The sequence below is a fragment of the Elephas maximus genome, chromosome 21 (genome assembly GCF_024166365.1).
Source record: "Elephas maximus indicus isolate mEleMax1 chromosome 21, mEleMax1 primary haplotype, whole genome shotgun sequence".
NCBI lineage: Eukaryota > Metazoa > Chordata > Mammalia > Proboscidea > Elephantidae > Elephas > Elephas maximus.
Genome location: NC_064839.1, coordinates 65,545,248 through 65,565,152, shown reverse-complemented (window position 1 = coordinate 65,565,152; position 19,905 = coordinate 65,545,248). Strand labels below are relative to the sequence as shown.

Here is a 19,905-nt window from a genome sequence, read left to right as displayed (position 1 = left end):
CTCATGAAGAGGTAGAGTGTATGTCCCATCCCCTGCATACGAGTGGGCCTTTGGGACTGTTTTGACTGACAGAATGCAGCCCAGATCACGCTGTGTGACTTCCTTGGCTAGGTTAGAAACGGTCCTCTTGGGACACTCGATTTTAGAGCCCTGAGCTACCATGTTAGAAATTCAGTGACCTTGAGGCCACCATAGGTCCCTGTGTAGCAAACAGTTTTCTCTTGGCCACTAGCCAAAAGGCCGACAGTTTGAATCCATCCAGTGGCACTGTGGAGGAAAGGCCTGGTGACTTGCTTGCTTATGTAACGTTACAGCCAAGCGTTTCTACTCCGAAGCATATGGGGTTACCATGAGTCAGAACTCACTCGACAGCAACGGTTTTTTTTTTTTTTTTTTTTTTTTTGAGGCACCATGCTAACACACACACGCATGCACGCACGCACACACACGTCCCAGGAGCTCAGATGTTCCAGTCTCAGTTGTCTGAGTCTTCTCAGCCAGGTGCCAGACATATGGTGAAGTCTTTGAGATGACCAGGCCCAGCCGAGTCTGATGGTAATCATATGAGAGGCCCCAAACAAAAACTGCCCACCCAAGCCCTTCCCAAATTGCTGCTGAACCAATATAAAGAGAAAGGGGGTAGGGAGGGAAAGACTGCCTTAAGCTGCTAAGTTTTGGGGTAATTTTTTATACAGCAATATAACAGGAACATGCTCAACAATATGTTCTAAGAAATTCTTTCATCACTTAAAATTAAACCCAAAAGATAAACTTTTCAACTTACATTTATGAAACAACCACCTTTAGATGAAAATTTCATTTCTTTATTCCATCTATAAGATCTGAACATGCTAAGATTATTTAAATACCACCTCACATTAGCACTTACCTTGATACCGAAAGTGAATACTGTCATTATGATTTTGAATATGAGTGCTAAGCACAACTGCCATATAGCTGAATATACTCCAAGGCCTGCTGGACGGTCAGGAATATCATCAACAATTTTACTGGCATTCATGTCATTTCTGTAGTCACAAAGAGAAGAGGATTCCAGGGGACCACAGTCTGTAAAAAGCTCCTTAATCAGTTCACTGGTGTTGAGTCTGGTGTATGGATTGGGGAAGGCTATCACAGCAGTAATGGCTGCAACGATAATGACTTCAAGAACGGGATACTTCCCAAATTTAGTGGATTTGCGTCGCCGACACCAGGCAATATTTGCCCTAATGAAAAAGGCTCCCCAAAGCCCTCCAAACACCCCTAGGAGAATGAAAGGGAACAGTTCAAAAAGGTACCACGGTGTATGATACTCCACGTAAAAAAGGACAAGGCGGCTGTTACCAAATGGGTTGATGGACCTCAAAACAAAGGCGGCCACTAAAGCGGCAAAAAATGACCTCCATAAAGTTTTGAGAGGAAAATAATAGCTAACCTAAAAAGGAAAGGAAAAGGAAAATTAATCCTTCAATTTTATAAAATGCTTTTTTTTATTACTTGAATGCTAAGTATCAACATTAGCTCTAAATTTTGCTGTAGCTAGAACTCACATGTAATGAATTTTACTGTAGTAAGAAAAAAAATTGATGTTTCATTATCTTTGGCTATCACATCATTATAAATTTAGAATATCAGTGATCATAAATGCCTAGTAATTATCTGAAATACCTAACACTGTTTTATATTCAAAATAAGCTTTATCTCCAATGTAATCATGGTAGTTTAGAATAAATGTACCATTACCAAATCTTCTTAGCTTATGAAAACTTAATTTCTATTTAATTTGTCTCCTCTACATCAAAAGAAAAAAAACACAAACTACAAGAAAAAAGCAAATTTAAACAAAACCTTTCCTATTCACAGATATTAAAGGAAAATGTCTTAAGCACTTCAGAGAAAATTAAAATACTCCACCTAAGTGACTAAAATAATTTTCTTAAATATCAGTAACTCTGTATCAGAAATAGTCACACATAAAAAATTTAAAAAGACAACTTTAGAATTGATTAAAAGTTTCTAAATAAAAATAAGCTATAAAGATACAAAAGAAAAAAAAACAAAACACTGCCATCAAGACGATTCCAACTCATAGTGACCGCATAAGACAAAGTAGAACTGACCCATAGGGTTTCCAAGGCTGTAAATCCTTATGGAAGCAGACTGCCAAATCTTTCTTCCATGGAGCGGTTAGTGGGTTCGAACCGCCAACCTTCTGGTTAGCAGCCAAGCACTTACCCACTGTGCCACGAGGGCTCCACCAATGGCAATAGTTTGCTTTAAATTATCTCCTATTGAGTTCAAATTTGCACTGCTTACTTTTAAATACATCAACAAATTAAATTTTAAATAATCACTAATGTTTATACATGAATAATGGATTTTAAAAAGACTTTTCTCAAGGGTATATAACATGTATATTACTTTCTACATAACAATGACAGAAAAATAAGAATAACCGTAAGGCTCATATTTGCATACAGAAACTAGGATTCCTAAGGAACTGATAAAGTGGTTTTGGCAGGGAAGAAAAAAGACAGGCGCAAGGATGGAGTAACGAGGCGGTATTACCAATTTAAAACTAAGTACTTTTAAAAGAGGATATGAACAACTTCATGAAAATAAATCTGAAAACTTAAAAGCAAAGTCTGTATCTATTATAACCAGCTATAAAATTGAAAAGTACGCCAAAATATATTTGTAATGGCAATTATATATAATTGTAATTGTTGTACTTTTTTTAACCTACCTCTTCCAGGCTAAAAAGAACTCCTCCAATCGGTGCACCAAAAGCTACAGAAACACCTGCAGCCGAGGCAGCTGACAGCACCTAGAAAGAGGATTGTGGCTTATTTTAAATTTTCGTATACACTCAAATACAGCACAGAAAACTTCATGTTATTTAATTTTCCAAATGCCTCTTCTGAATTTAACTCACCTATCTGTCTCCTCCCCAAGCAAAAAAGGACAACTATTATTTCTTCTAAATTTTTTTTTCTCTTTTCTTTAATCAAAAGGTCATTCATCAACATTCAGTCAAAAAATAGGAGGCAATGGATACAGACAACTTTCAAAATGTTTGTGTAGGGAAGAGAAGACAGCGGTAATTGGGGTTAGGAAAAGAGCTTTATTTATTGATTTTTAATAGGATATCATCTCTTCTGATTTTAGAGCTAACTGCCTCAGCATTGATTCTTACTCTACTTCAAATTGTTGCAAGATATCCAGGAAACTTAAAGCCTATTAAGTTTCCCTATGTTTTCACTGCCCTAAGCCAGAAGGACTCAAACATACCAGTGATCATGAAGATGGTACAGGACCAGGCAACATTTTGTTCTGTTATACATAAGGCCTCTGTAAAATGGAACTGACTCAACGGCGACTAACAACAACTAACAAGACCTCTGAATATACTTCTACCACAAATACAGAGAGCCTCATTCTGAAAGCACAAGCAATAGCTATCACCCAAGTTACGGTCTCACCAAAAGAACTACAACTTTAACAATTAATTAAGTTAAAGGAAGAGAAAAATTCACACTCTTCTAGGTCTGTCTTCCAACTGCCTCTTCTGTCACTTGGTTATTGCCCACTGCCTACCCGAGTGACACCAACTACACATGTAATTTCACGAGACATTTATATATTTGTAATTATTTTTCTAAGAATCTTTATTCCTTTCACTACTTTCCTCCAGTAAATTATATCTGAGGCTCCCCAAAGCATTCCTCAAATATTCAGTATTTACATTTCTGGAAGAGAAATTAAAAATAATCAAAATTAAACTGTACATGGTTAAAGGCAGTGATGCCAGTCAGGCTGCCTGGGTTAAAATCTTGGCTTTTCCACTTATTAGCTGTGTAACTTTGGACAAGTAATCTAACTGCTCTGTGCCTCAGTTTCCTCTTCTCTGAAATAGGGATGTGAGAAGTACCTAGCATAGGAGGATTGAGTAAATACATATAAAGTGCTTTGAATGGTGCCTGGCATCCAATAAGTACTTTATAAAGAAGGCTTGGTAAATTAAAAATAAACAAAGATTTGTTTCCCTTAAATTGGACCTGGCCTTAGAATGTCTGCTTATTTGGGGGAGAAGAGCAAATATAACTTCCTATTGTGTTTTTCTTCCACTAATATATTACAGACAACACACCTGTTTCACTGAATCCCCAACTGCATATTTAACAGTATTTTACAATCAAACGAGTAACCTTCCAATGAACACACACATTCCTATAACTCATACACACATTTTAATGTTTCATAAGTATTGAAAATCATTTAATTTAAAACTGCAAAAGTACCTTAAAAGCACAGAAACAGGACTGGGGAGACAAAGGCTATAGTTTCTTCCCTGCCACTAACCTGCCATGATATAACCCATTGCCGTCAAGCGGGTCCCGACTCACAGCGACCCTAGAGTATGTCTTTTTATTTTAACACACACCCACACCGTAGGAGCAGTAGTGACAGTAGTAGTCTAGTAGTTCAGAGCATAGTTTGGAGTCACAGAAAAATGAATTCTAATCCACACTCTGCCTCTAACTAGCTTTGTGGTCCAGGGCAGGTTAGTTAACCTTTGTAAGCCTTTGTTTCCTAGACTTTAAATGAGGATAACGAACAATGTCAAATCAACAGGGTAATTGTGAAATTAAATTTTAAAATGCTGGTAAAGTACTTGGTTCAGTACCAGATACACAGTAACTAATCACTAATGCTAGCTATTTTTGTTTTATATATATATAGTATTTTTATAGCATTGGAATATCATGACTATTAGACTATGATTCTCTACCTGTCCCACTTTAGAGCACCTACAGCCCATCTAAGGACAACATTTCATGTTAACATTAAAATGAACTAGAATTATTTCAATTGAAGAATTAAACATTTTATAATCCTTTACTTTTTTCACTAATGTCACATGGTGAAAAGGTCCTTTGTTGGGGCCAGAAACCCTTGACCCTTGAGTTCTCAATACTAAATGAGATTTGTTTTTAAAAAAAAATCATCCCTTAAAAAGACAAAGATCTCTGTACTATCTAGGGGTTCAGACTGAGATTGGGAAAACTGGAAGCAGTTAGTTTTGGGTTCTCAAAGACCAGAGGTAACACGGAAGGCTTCATGAGCCGTTTTTCTTCTAGAAAATATCCAGAGCAATCTAAAAATATTTGGGGAACTCTGTAATATTTGAAGTTCAAAAGTCTCCTAGAAGATCTTAGGCTGCCCTGAAAAAAAAGAAAAAAGAAAAACAGTAAAGGAAATTGCCCTATAACTGAATAAATATGATTCCCTGTGCTCCCTTTAATGTGAATCTCTGACTTAAACCTTGGAAAGTCCTAAAGGCCCTCAGAACTTCCCCATGGTGCAGGATAGCTCTCTTCAGATCACACACCACATCCGCTCCAGGAGGAAAACACAGCTGTTAGATCTTTCAACCCTAAAGAAATGCTGATGATGAGAAGCAACAGTAAAGACAATGTTCCATTTGAAAAACATTTCAGAGTGGGAACAGTGTAAGGCAAAGTGAAAACAAATGGAAAGACCTTTGTAAAATTCACCCAAAACCCAAGAAGCAGTCCAGCTAAAGCACCTCTGAAATACAGGAGTACCATTTCAGCACGGGGGGTGGCTTCTAGGAAGACATTAGAGATTATTCAAAACAGGAAAAAGAAGCGTAAACTAATCCCAAGTGAAATTTTTAATCTGAATACAGAATTTATCCAAAAAGTAAACGTAAAATGTGATCTTTACACTAAGAAGTCCTTCACTGACAGAAGTCTGTAACACATACTCTTCCGCCAAATGAAACTATAAAAGACACTTACCTCCCTTTTTTTAGCTTCATTTGTGCTATACTTCGGAAAGAGGTAGGAAAATATATTTCCACAGCAACAGGCAACATGTACCAAGGGGCCTTCTTTCCCTAAACTCAAACCTGATGCCACGGCCAGTACTAACGTGATGGTTTTAATCATTAAAGTCCATTTTCCCAAGTAACCTCTGATGATGAATCCACTCAAAATAGTTTTAATCTACAAAAGAAGATTAAGTCATCTTAATTTTCTTTAAAAGCCAAGAGAATTTAACTTAATAAATTGTTAATCATGCTTTAGTCACAAAACTACTTGCAAACTTTAATGAATTATCGGACAATTCACAATTAATTTTTCAAAAGCTTTAACTATTATGCTACATGTAATAAGTCTATATCATATTCTAATTCTCTACCCAAGTAAGGATAGAAGGCAACCCCATCTCACAAACAAAATTAAAGCACCAGGCCACGTTAAAGTAAACACAGACCTTAATTATAAGGATTACAATTACATAACCAGGAACAGGCAAATTATAGTATTTCTGTTGTAGAAATAAACATATATTTACATACCTTCTGGACATTCTGAGTCAGACAAAGATATTACACTTTCTCAAAATATGATAATTATGGGGTTTCTTTATGTATCAAAAAAATGAGGGACAACTGCCGAATACTATACAATTATTGCTACCTATTTTTTTCTCATCAATAATATTCTTAATACAGCTTTAAAAATCGCTGCAATCTCATCTTAAAAGGAAATGCATTGGAAAAGGCTAGTAATCATTTAAGTACAGTAAAATAAAAAGAGGAAAGAAAGGAAATGAGTTCCTATCAAGTTCAATCGTAAGTATAAAACCCAAAAAACCCATTGCCAGCAAGTCGATTCTGCCCAATAGAGTTTCCAAGGAGCACCTGGTGGATTCGAACTACCGACCTTTTGCTTAGCAGCCATAACACTTAACCACCACGCCACCAGGGTTTCCATTCTAAGTATATTTACCTTTAAATTACTGTTGATAAGAAATAAAACCTAAAGGTTTATACTATTCAACCACTGTAATCAAGTAAAGTATGAAATCGTTGTAAACAGCTGCCAAATTGAAGCATTATTATCTAATCAAAACTTAGTCATGAAAAGAGAACAAATGTACTAAAAAACAGATTCACCACAGCAAAGCATCAATTAATCAAAGAACTTTAAGCCACAAGGTATTTTTCTGGGCATTTGGTGTTTATGCAAGTTTTCTGATAATTTGTTCAGCAAACCACTACATTGTTGTTGTTGTTAGGTACCATCGAGTCGGTTTTGACTCACAGCGACGCTATCTACCACAGAAAGAAACCCTGCCCAGTCGTGCATCATCTTCAATCCTTGTTATGCTTCAGCCCATTGTTGCAGCCACTGTGTCCATCCATCTCGTTGAGGGTCTTCCTCTTTTCTGCTGACCCTGTACTTTATCAAGTATAATGTCCTCCAGGGACTGATCCCTCCTGAAAACATGTCCAAAGTATGTAAGACAGTATCACCATCCTTGCTTCTAAGGAGCATTCTGGTTGTACTTCTTCCAAAACAGATTTGTTCATTTTTTTGGCAGTCAATGGTAGGTATATTCAATATTCTTTGCCAATACCACCATTCAAAGGCATCAGTCAATTCTTCTTCAGTCTCCCTTATTCACTGTCCAGCTTTTGCATGCATATGAAGTCATTGAAAATACCAAGGATTGGGACGGATGTACCTCAGTGTTCAAGGTGACACCTTTGCTTCTCAACACTTTAAAGACGTCCTTTGCAGCAGATTTGCCCAATGCAATGCGTCTTTTGATTTCTTGACTGCTGCTTCCATGGCTATTGATCGTGGATCCAAGTAAAATGAAATCCTTGACAACGTCATTCTTTTCTCTGTTTATATGATGTTCCTTATTAGTCCAGTTGTGAGGATTTTTGTTTTATGTTAAGGTGTAATCCATACTGAAGGCTGTGGTCTTTGATCTTCATCAGTAAGTGCTTCAAGTCCTCTTCACTTTCAGCAAGCAAGGTTGTGTCATCTGCATAATGCAGGTTGTTAGTAAGTCTTCCTCCAATCCTGATGCCCCGTTCTTCTTCATATAGTCCAGCTTCTCAGATTATTTGCTCAGCATACAGATTAAATAGGTATTGTGAAAGGATACAACCCTGATGTACAACCTTCCTGACTTTAAACCACCACACAGTATCCCTTCATCCTTTTTGAACGACTGCCTCTTGATCTATGTACAAGTTCCTCATAAGCTCAATTAAGTGTTCTGGAATTCCCATTCTTTGTAATGTTATCCACAATTTCTTATGATCCACACAGTTGAATGCCTTTTCATAGTCAATAAAACACAGATAAACATCTTTCTGGTATTCCTGGTTCCATGTCCTCTTCTGAATTCAGCCTGAAATTCTGGCAGTTCCCTGTTGATATATTGCTGCAGCCGATTTTGAATCATCTTCAGCAAAATTCTCCTATGTGTGATATTAATGATATTGTTTGATAATTTCCACATTTGGTTGAATCATCTTTCTTGGGAATAGGCATAAAAACAGATTTCTTCCAGTCGGTGGGGCAGGTAGCTATCTTCCAAATTTCTTGGCGTAGACGAGTGAGCACTTCCAGCACTGCATCCGTTTGCTGAAACATTTCGATTGATATTCTGTCAATTCCTGCAGCCTTGTTTTTCACCAATGCCTTCAGTGCAGTTCGGACTTCTTCAGTACCATCAGTTGCTGATCATATGCTACCTCCTGAAATGGTTGAACGTTGACTAATTCTTTTTGGTATAATGACTCTGCGTGTTCCTTCCACCTTCTTTTGAGGCTTCCTGCGTCATTTAGTATTTTCTCCATAGAGTCCTTCACTATTGCCACTCGAGGCTTCAATTTCCTCTTCAGTTCTTTCAGCTTGAGAAATGCCGAGCGTGTCCTTCCCTTTTGGTTTTCTATCTCCAGCTCTCTGCTCATGTGATTATAATACTTCTTTACTTTGTCTTCTTGAGCAGCCCTTTGAAATCTCCTGTTCAGTTCTTTTACTTCATCATTTCTTCCTTTTGCTGTAGCTGCTCAACATTCCAGAGCAAGTTTCAGAGTCTCTTCTGACATCCATTTTGGTCTTTTCTTTCTTTCCTGTTTTTTCAGTGACCTCTTGCTTTCTTCACGTATGATGTCCTTGATGTCATTCCACAACTCACCTGGTCTTCGGTCATTAGTGTTCAACGCATCAAATCTATTCTTGAGATGGTCTCTAAGTTCAGAGGGGATATACTCAAGGTCGTACTTCAGCTCTTGTGGATTTGTTCTAATTTTCTTCAGTTTCAACTTGAACTTGCATATGAGCAACTGATAGTCTCTTCCACAGCCAGCCCCTGGCTTTGTTCTGACTGATGATATTGGGTTCTTTCCACAGATGTAGTCAATTTGATTCCTGTGTATTCCATCTGGCGACGTCCATGTGTATAGTCATTGCTTATGTTGGTGAGAAAGGCTATTTGCCATGAAGAAGTCATTAGTCTTGCAAAATTCTATCATATGATCTCCGGCATTGTTTCTATCACCAAGGCCATGTTTTCCAACTCCCGATCCTTCTTCGTTTCCAACTTTCACGTTCCAATCACCAGTAATTATCAATGCAATGCATCCTGATTGCACATTCGATCAATTTCAGACTGCAGAAACTGATAAAAATCTTCAATATCTTCATCTCTGGCCTTAGTGGTTGGTTGATAAATTTGAATAACAGTCATATTAACTGGTCTTCCTTGTAGGCCTATCAGTATTATTTCTATCACTGACAGCGTTGTACTTCAGGATAGATCTTGAAATGTTCTTTTTGACAATGAATGCAACACCATTCCTCTTCAAGTTGTCATTCCCGGCATAGTAGGCCAGATGACTGCCCAATTCAAAATGGCCAATACCAATCCATTTCAGCTCACTAACGCCTAGAGTATCAATGTTTATGCGTTCCACTTCATTTCTGACCATTTCCGATTTTCCTAGATTCATACTTCATACATGTCAGGTGCTGATTATTAACGAATGTTTGCAGCTGTTTCTTCTCATCTGAGTCATGTCACACCAGCAGATGGAGGTCCTGAAAGCTTTACTCCACTCACATCACTAACGTCGAGATGAGGAGGCAGCTCTTCCCCAGTCGTCTTTCGAGTGCCTTCCAACCTGGGGGGCTCATGTTCTGACAGTATATCTGACAGCGTTCTGCTGCTATTCAGAAGGATTTCATTGCCTAATTCTTTTCAGAAGTAGCCTACCGGGTCCTTCTTCTTTGTCTTAGTCTGGAAGCTCAACTGAAACCTGTCCTCCATGGGTGACCCTGCTGATATCTGAATATCAGCAGCATAGCTTCCAGCATCACAGCAACACGCAAGCCCCCACAGTATGACAAACTGACAGACACATAGGGGAACCGCCCCATTAGTGATGAGAAAAGGGAAAAAAAAGAAAATCAGCCTCCACAATTAATGATGAAATGAGTACTGGAGAAAAATTTTTTCAATGTTGTCTACAATGGGTTGACATTTACAAATTTTTCTTTTTCATATTACAAACCATTTTCCCAGAAAAACTACTTTTCCCCCCTCATGACAAGGAGATACAAATCATAATCATTAATAAAGGTTTAGTGATACTAAACACTGCATGGCTCACCTCTGGAATTCCAGAGCCACAAGCATATGGAGCAAACACCTTTACTAGCGAAACTGCAAGAAAGGCAAAACTCAAGGCCCAGAAGATGTACATTATGTAGTTCATGATGTAAGAACCAGGACCCTAGAAAGCAAACAGTTTAAAAGCATGAATTTTAATTTGTAGTGTATCTCTAAAGCAAGTTTTTGCCACATAAGAATCTTTATTAAAAATTGTAACCAACTTATTTACACAATAATAAAAGCTTTACATTAAGAAAATACTTACGTAGTGTACCAAAACATATTCCTAGACATACCAAGGAGCCTCAAGCCCATTTTTTTCCTAGCTCTTTCCTGATCCCTAAAACCTTGTTAGCAGGGCATCTCAACTGTACTCCAACCTCTGCCTACCCACAAAAGATCCTTGGAAACAGCTGGTGGGTGCCAAATTGCATTAGCAAAGCATTCAGACTTATTCTGCTGCAATTCTCCTGAAAATCATTAAATCAAATGCAATTCAATTAGGCCAGGTGAGAAACGGCATGCCGTTCATCTTAAAAGTGGATACATTCTTTTTCGTTCTACAGTTCAGCTATAGCAAAATTTTAAAAATATATCTATATATGATAATGTCACTACACATACATACATACATGTTCTAAGTTCTTGAATGTTCTTTACTATAGAACATCAGTATAAAATAATCAAATACTGTAATACCACAAAGAAAAATTAATTTCTTCAAGAAATCTCCACTTAAAAGGGTTATTTTACAAATTTTTTATAAGTCATACTTTCTTTTATTAATCTATACAACCTTAGTGAGGTAGTATATTAAAGTTTCAATAACTTGACTTCATATTAACTTTCTGTGGTTATATGGATCATATATTCCAGTGGCTGTCACTTCCTTTTTACCACAACTCAAATAAAAAATACATTTTATATCATAACTCAGGATGCTTGTATATTCCTACGTAGTTAATACAGAATCTTCTTGAAATAATGCTTCTTTATTGCTGCAATATACTCTCATATTTCCCATTTTATTCTATTCCAATTTTTTTCTTTAATGTGGGTTACAACCATCTAAATTGGTTTCATGACTCCCTAGCAGTTCTCATTTTGAAGAAAAAAAAAAAAACTGCAGTAGAATATGTGGTTAATTCTATAGTTACATGAATTGGAGACTGATTTTGCTATATCAACTATTATTTCACCTTAAGACAAAGCAAGGCTTACCTCTGCTTGACCTATGATCAATTCTGCCCATGTTTTCCACTCTGGACACTTATCCCTCTCTTCAAATGTTGTTTCATTAGATCCCCAACAACACTGTTCATGGTTATACCACAACGCACTGAGACAAATGCCCTCTTTTAGGTCAGTCATCCAATCGGCAGCAATGTCTATTAATCCAGCCAGTGCTCCTGTAAAAGACATGTTGGAGGGAGTAAAATAAACACATCCATTTTTTGGGAGGCTGCTAAGAACGATCAAGTTAAGAGGTTCACGGAAAGTAGACAGACTCCCTATAAATAAAGCATAATATAGTGTATACTACATAAATTAAAGATTTTTAAAACTTTAGTTATAAAGAAGCTTATATTTAAAACACTGTAAATAGCTTTTCTTTAAAATAAAATTTATATTCTTGGTTTGAATCTAAAGTCAGTTACACCAATCAAATTAATTGTGATCCAACAAAACTGTTTAAAAGATTATTTAAAACAATCTTCAAAAGACAGGTACCTGAGAGGAGGTTCATAAACCTGGTTACTGACTTCAAAGTTTTTACTAGTGTGTTTCAATCCAAAACTTAACCAACAGATTTACAAATGTTATCAACCTTATTCAGATGTAATGTCCATTAGCAACAGTGAAACCCATAGCATTTATGAATTACTGCTGATAGACTGGTAGTTTTTCCTTAAATATCAGAAAACCAAATATATCCAGATAATTTCACTCACAGACTACCAAAAAAACACAAATTTATGGTCAAAAGCTGGATCTTACTCATCATGTAAAAACAAGAGTCATATACACACTGGCCACAAAATTCTTATGCATGCCAATTAGAGTTATTCACACTTCTGTCAATTCTCCACGCAAATTTTAATTTTTCCTCATGTTCTTCCGGATATAATCTTTCACGGTGGAAACTGAAAGTCATTTTAAAAAAACCCAACCAAACCAGTTGCTTTCGAGTTGATTCCTACTCAGAGTGACCCTACAGGACAGAGTATTACAGCCATATAGAGTTTCCAAGAAGCGGCTGGTGGATTCAAACTGCCCACCTTTTGGTTAGCAGTCAAGCTCTTAACCACTATGTCGCCTGGGCTCCGAGCAGTCCTTAATACTTGTTTTCAGATCTTCAACTGCTATTTCTTAGACTCTCACACACAGGGACTCTGTAGCCACTCTGTATATCCTGGGGGTTAAAGCTGCAGGCTCTTGAGCTAGACTGCCTGAATTCAAATCCTGCCTTGCCCACTTTCTACCTATGTGACCTTACGCAAATTACTTAACTAATCTGTTAATCTGTGCGTCAGTCCCCTCATCTGTAAAACGGTGATAATAATAGCACTTAAGTCATACAAGTTCTATGAGTTTTAAAATACGGTAAACCTTTTAGAACAGTGCATGACGCACAGTAAGGATTCAATAAATATTAGCTACTTATGATATTAACATCAAAAAGTACTTTATTGATCATCTGGTTCAAACCACTTATTTTATAGATACAGAAACTGAGCTCACAAAGATCAATCTAGCTGGACAAACACTTCAAGTGACAAAGCCAAGACTAGACTGTAAAGCCTCCTGCCTCCTAGTCTTATGTTTAAGGAAGATTTTTTAAGAGAAAGAAAACAATTTTTTTTTTTAACTTTTATTGAACTTTAAATGAAGGTTTACAGAGCATTTTTTATATATATATATATATATTGTTTCATGACATTGGCTAAACAATCCCATGACATGTCAGCACTCCCCCTTCTAGATCTTGGATTCCCTATTACCAGCTTCTCCGTCTTGCCTTGCCTTCTAGTCCTTGTCCCGGGGCTGGCGTGCCCCTTAGTCTTGTTTTGTTTTATGGGCCTGTCTAATCTTTGGATGAAGGGTGAACCTCAGAAGTGACTTCATTACTGAGCTAAAAAGGGTGTCCGGGGACCATACTCTCAGGGTTTCTCCAGTCTCTGTCACACCAGTAAGTCTGGTCTTTTTTTGTGAGTTAGAATTTTGTTCTACATTTTTCTCCAGCTCTGTTTGAGACCTTTTACTGTGATTCCTGTCAGAGAGGTCAGTGGTGGTAGCCCAGCACCACCTAGTTGTACTGGACTCAGTCTGGTGGATGCCATGGTAGTTGTGGTCCGTTAGTCCTTTGGACTAATCTTTCCCTTGTGCCTTTGGTTTTCTTCATTCTCTCTTCCTCGCAAAGGGGTGAGACCAGTGGAGTATCTTAGATGGCCACTCATAGGCTTTTAAGACGCCAGACACTACTCAGCAAAGGAGAACGTAGAACATTTTCTTTGTTATGTCAGTTGAGCTAGATGTTCCCCGAGATCATGGTCCCTACAGCCCTCAGCCCAGCAATTCAGTCCCTCAGGGGGACTGGGTGTGTCTATGGAGCTTCCATAACCTTGCCTTGTACAAGTTGTGCTGGCTTCCCAAGTGTTGTGTACTGTCTTGCCCTTCACCAAAGCTACCACTTATCTATTGTCTATTTAGTGTTCTTCAATCCCCACTCCTCCCTTCCTCGTAAAGAAAAAAAAATGTTTTTAAAAATCCAACATTACCTAAAAAAAAAAAAAAAAAAAACTGAGGTAAAGAGGGGAGAACAATATTCATAGTCCAGTTCTGTTCACCAAAACAGGATTGCTTTAAAGTGTTTCTTTACCTGATGCCAGCCCTGTTAGCGTCACCACCAGCCATCCAGACCACGCGTCATACAAGCTTTTTGTCATTTCCCATGCCGATTCTTTCTTTTTGCTGTTGATCTGAAATTAGAAATGTTTGTGCTTCATCTTTCAGACCATGAATAGAGGCCACGATTTTTTAATCTAACAATTTCTCCCAAATACCATACATGGGACAGTACTTTCTGAACTAAATAATGACAAAGTTGAGTTTTGGGCAGAATCACTGTTAGACAGTTGCTACACCTGCACTCCAGATGACAAGTGTTTATACAAGTGATCTGCATTTTTAACAAGAATTTCAGAGGGTTTGAGTGCAAGGGGTCCACAAACCATATAACGTCTGACCTAGATCACTTTAAAAGGCCATAGTCTCAGCCTAGAACTTCAGTGCTCAACTGCTTGTCCCGTAGCAGCGCTACAGCTGAAATTCAATGCCCTGGTCTATTTCAAGCAGCTAGTCTATTTCAAGCCACAAGGCTCCATGAAAAAGACTCAGGAAGTTCTAAGTTGAATGATACTCAAGCAACCAAATGCAGTTATTAGCCATTCTTTAGGAATGAAGATATTTCTCTCACAAATAATCACTAAACCCCATGTAGCTTTTCCTCAATAAGTATAGCTATAATGTTTAATAAAATATAATATGAAGTCATTTTCAAACTGAGTCACTGCAGTTCTCTTTCTATCACCACTTGCACAGTAGCACAGAAAGGTACTTCACAAACGTGCTTGATACTGACCATATGCCAAATGTACAAACATACATGTGTGAAAGAATGTTCACTGTACTACTGTTCCTAACGAAATACGGAAATCATCTAAGTGTTCATCAATATAAAAACCCAAATCATTGCCATGGAGTCAATTCCAACTCATAGCGACCTTACAGGACAGAGTAGAACTGCCCCACAGGGTTTCTAAGGAGCGCCTGGTAGATTCGAACTGCCGACCTTTTGGTTAGCAACCACAGCTCTTATCCACCATGCCACCACGGTTTCCGTTCATCACTACTGTACTGGGCAAATAAATTGCAGTACATCTACATAACAAACTCTACAACCATTAAAAAAGAATGAGACAGATACAGTATTACATGAGAAAAAGGTAAGATGGATAAAAGTATGTATAGTATGTTATCCTTTATATAAAAAAGACAAGAATATAAATATGCATTCACATGTGAAATGCAAAAATTTACTTAAATTTATCTTAATGTATAACATTTTGGCAACCTATGATCGGTGGCACAAATGTATTACTAAGTCGTCTAATTATGCACTGTATTAAAAAAGCTACTGAAAACACTTACCCGTCTATGCCTTTCTCGGTCTTTACATTTCTCTCGCACCCAATCAATAGTGTGGAAATCATCATATGTACCAACACCTGGAATTGGTTCATCTAAAAGATCCAGTAAGTGCGTAGAGCTGTTAATGCTGCCTCCATTTGTCATTGTATAATGAGTTCCTACAGACCAAAAAGGGAAGATAAGTATGTTTTATAAAAGCAATGGCTAGCTAGGTAAACTTAGACGTTCACTGGTAAGTCATAGAGAAACAGTACCTCTTGAAAAAATGTCAATATATACAGGAAAATGTTAAGAAAATTATCCAAAACTTGGAAATTTTTTGGAAATAGGGCAAAAAGATTTTGCCACGTTCTTTTAAAGTCATACTAAGTATCAACAACAAGCCTGCCTAAGGGTCATTTGATGCTCCAGCAAAAGAGAACTCGGACTTAGTATTTACTACCGCTTAAAAAAATAAATAAATAAATATTTTTTTGGGGGGGAGCATAAGCCCCCAAAACCTGTTGCTGTCGAGTAGATTCCAACTCATAGCAAGCACTCTATATGACAAAGTAGAACTGCCCCATAGGGTTTCCAAGACTGTAAAGCTTTATGGAAGTAGATTGTCACATCTTTCTCCCACAGAGCAGCTAGTGGGTTCCAACTCCTAACCTTATCGTTAGCAGCCAAGTGCATAACCAGTGTGCCACCCTCCTCAAGTTGGGGGTACTCAACCCAACTTATATTTTAAAACCAAGTTCCAATATTGAAGCGTTATAAAACAATTTCAGTCATGTTGTTGTTAACTGCTGTCATGGCAACCCCATGCAAAATGGAAAGAAACACTACACAGTTCTGCGCCACCCCCATGACTGGTTACAGATCAGACCACTACGATCCACAGGCTTTTCGTTTGGCTGATTTTCAGAAGGAGATCATCAGGCCTTTCTTCCTAAGCCATACAAGTTTAGAAGCTCCACTGAAACTGTTCAGTATCATAGCAACACACATGCTCCAATGACAGACAAATGAGGTGCACTGGCAGGAAACTGAACCCAAGTCTCCAGCATGCAAGGCGAGAATTCTACCACTGAACCACCAAAGACTCATTTAGTCATTACCACGGATTGAACTATGTCCCCAAAAAATATGCGTCAACATGGCTGAGCCATGATTCCCAGTATTGTGTAGTCGTCCTCCATTTTGTGGTCTGATATAATGAGAATCAGAGGCAGCTATGTTAACGAGGCAGGGTGTAATCTACAGGATTAGGTTGTATCTTGAGTCTATCTCTTTTGAGTTATAAAAGAAAGAAGTGAGCAGAGTAGAGTGGGACCTCATACTACCAAGAAAGAACTGGAAGTGGGGCACGTCCTTTAGACCTGGGGTCCCTGTGCTGAGAAACTCCTAGACCCAGGGGGAAGATTAATGACAAGGACCTTCCCCCAGAACCCACAGAGAAAGAATGCCTTCTCCAGGAGCTGGTGCCCTGAATTTGGACTTTTAACCTCCTAGACTGTGAGAGAATAAATTTCTGCCTGTTAAAGCCACTTACTTGTGGTATTTCTGTTATAGCAACACTAGGTAACTAAGACAGTCACGTTACCTACATTTAATTTGTTATAAGGAAATCTTTGGACAGTAGTATCTGAAACTACATGGATTAATCTAGGAAAATTTCCTGGAGATTACGAATTTTGAATTGTAATTTGAAATAACAAGGCTATGATTTCACAATGAGATATTATAGTTACACATTCTATGTTATATATACTTACATCCATGCCTGAAAAAAGGAACACATGATGTGAATAATGTCTGTGAAAGATAGTTTATATTACTATTGGAAAAAGAGTCTGGAGGAAAAAAGCTAGCTAAGAAATATTTGTTAATCCAAGAGTGGAAATTATAGGACTTATGTCTTACTTTGATTTTTAGAAATAAAGATCGATACAACTATTTTGAGAGGCAATTTAGAAATATGTACCCAAATATAAAATAATCCAGAAATTCTATTTTTGGGAATTGTTTCTACAAGTGCATAAAGACTTGAATGAATTATATTTATGCAATGGAACACAATGCAGTAGTTAAAAAGAATGAGGAAGATCAATATATAGTGGTAGAGAAAGTTGGCTAACAATACATCTTGCAGTTAAAAAAAAGGCTAGTGGCAGATCAGCATGTTTAGTATTTTTGTAAAATTTGTCTTGGTCTCATTGGCTTAATTACTTTACAAAATTTATTTTGGTTTAAAAATTACGCTTACCTATAGGCTTATAAATACAGAGAAAACAGTATGAACAGATATAACACCTTAAAAATGGGTACTTCTGGGGTGTAGAATTATTAGAAAAAGCAAACAATAACATTTATTTTCTACTTCACACTTATACATTGATATATAATCAATTCTCATTATTTGAGGTAGTTATAAAAATCAGCCAGTGAAAACCCTATTGGATCACAACGGTCTGATCCCATTGTGCATGGGGTCGCCAGGAGCCGGGGACCTCAACAGCAGCTAATAACATCAACAAATCTTATAAAGTTGCTGTGAACACTGAATTAGCAAATACAGAGCCATTTCTCCAAGGGGAAATGCAGGCTTAGGTTTCTGGGAGCCTCTTGAAAAAAAAATTTTTTTTTTTTTCTTGTCACAACATTTTTGTCAAGTGAACAATACATAATTTTTTAAGTGTGTTTCTGTTTAAACACACCTTATTTTTATATTTTATTTAATATACATATATATTTCTTACAAATAATTAGTCATATGCAGTATTTCTAATAAAAAAATACTCCCAAGAAGGGTTTAACATTCTCCTGACCCTGGGCCATGTGACTTTAAAGTTCTTGGCTTTCAGTCTCACAACAATGCTGTCCACTATGCTTTTTTTTTAAATCAGTCATCTCATGATTTCACAAATTTAGGCCCTTTGTGGACTAATTTTCCATTGCTTCATCACACACTATAGATGTTACTTTAGCATTTTCTGGAATCAGCCAACCCTCTTCCTTTTTCTGGATGTAGTGTCCTACCGCTGCATTAACAGTGAACTCATGACTAACAGCACTGTAACTCATGCCTGAACAAAGCTTACATAACATATGTATTTTCCCTGATAGGCACATTACAGCCTTCTTGTGCCTAAATGTGGCGCTCGGCTGACCGCGAAAAGGACACGTATTTATAGTATGAAAGCTGAAACAAAAAGGCAGCACGTAGCTCTGTTCAACATAACTGGGGACGTGTACATCAAGTGAGCCAAATTTTCAGCCCCTCTATGCGTGTCCCTGAGTAACAGTAAAAATGCATGGGATATTGATTTTGTGGTTACAAACAAATTTTAGCTAGTAGGCGAATTCACATATACAGACTCTACAAAAAATGTGAATCGACTGTATATTTCACAATGAAAGTTACTTTTCTATATAAACACACACAATATATTTTAGTAGTTACTGGGATAAATTGTGAAAATAGAGAAATTCTAATGGAACTAACCATTATATAGAAAAGAGCAACAAAGTAGCCCCAAAGACCCAGATTCTAGTCTCCACGGCTATTTAACTCTGGACAAGTCATCCTTACCCATCAAATACATAGATAGCAACAACAGCCTTGAAAACTATGATACACGCTAAGGTTTATAATAACAATGTATGAATAAAGAAGCATTTGAAATTTTTCCAAAGCACTGAAAACTTTAAAAAGCTCGTACATAAATTCAAACAGATGATTTTATTATACATGATTACAAATTACATTCTCAAATTACTTAGTAGTAATATAGATTTTATGTAAAAAATAATAATCTAGAGATTATTTAGGAGCTGTGCAATTTTAATGAAAATGTAAATAAGCATTTGCTGGGTATAGAATATAAGGAGTGGCACTATACCAAAGTAACACTCCATAAACAAAGCAGAAGAGACTTGTTTTGTTCTATGACTTGTAAGGAATAAAGCGAAATTTCCAGACCACTCCTGTAGTCCTTCAGATTGCTTAAACTGACTCATCTCTTTTTATGTGCAGATAAACAAGCAATCAGAAAGAGTAAGTCACTTAACAAAACTATTATGTAGCAAAGTCAGAATGTGAACTTTCCCCTAACTACTGCAAACACTCTCAAGACTAGGGCAGAGACAATCTTAAATCATTTCAGGAGGGGTGAACACAGGTGGTGCAGTGGTTAAGAGCTC

General features: G+C 37.2%; 2 protein-coding genes across 8 annotated transcripts in view; one reads left to right on the top strand and one right to left on the bottom strand.

The window, feature by feature from the left end:
* The window catches only part of MFAP3L (microfibril associated protein 3 like), a 333,301-nt gene extending 329,254 nt beyond the window's left edge, over positions 1-4,047 (top strand). The window contains exon 5 of the transcript XR_007514726.1: positions 4,037-4,047. The gene's annotated coding sequence lies outside the window, so the exon portion shown is untranslated. The remainder of the gene's footprint in view (positions 1-4,036) is intronic.
* The window catches only part of CLCN3 (chloride voltage-gated channel 3), a 106,557-nt gene that overhangs the window by 17,032 nt on the left and 69,620 nt on the right, over positions 1-19,905 (bottom strand). For all 7 annotated transcript variants that reach the window (XM_049864827.1, XM_049864830.1, XM_049864831.1 and 4 more), the window contains 7 exons: positions 15,721-15,878; positions 14,390-14,489; positions 11,731-11,918; positions 10,508-10,630; positions 5,826-6,032; positions 2,747-2,827; positions 890-1,435 (listed from right to left, as the gene is read on the bottom strand). In XM_049864827.1, the coding sequence (XP_049720784.1) occupies positions 890-1,435; positions 2,747-2,827; positions 5,826-6,032; positions 10,508-10,630; positions 11,731-11,918; positions 14,390-14,489; positions 15,721-15,878 (1,403 nt within the window). The remainder of the gene's footprint in view (positions 1-889; positions 1,436-2,746; positions 2,828-5,825; positions 6,033-10,507; positions 10,631-11,730; positions 11,919-14,389; positions 14,490-15,720; positions 15,879-19,905) is intronic.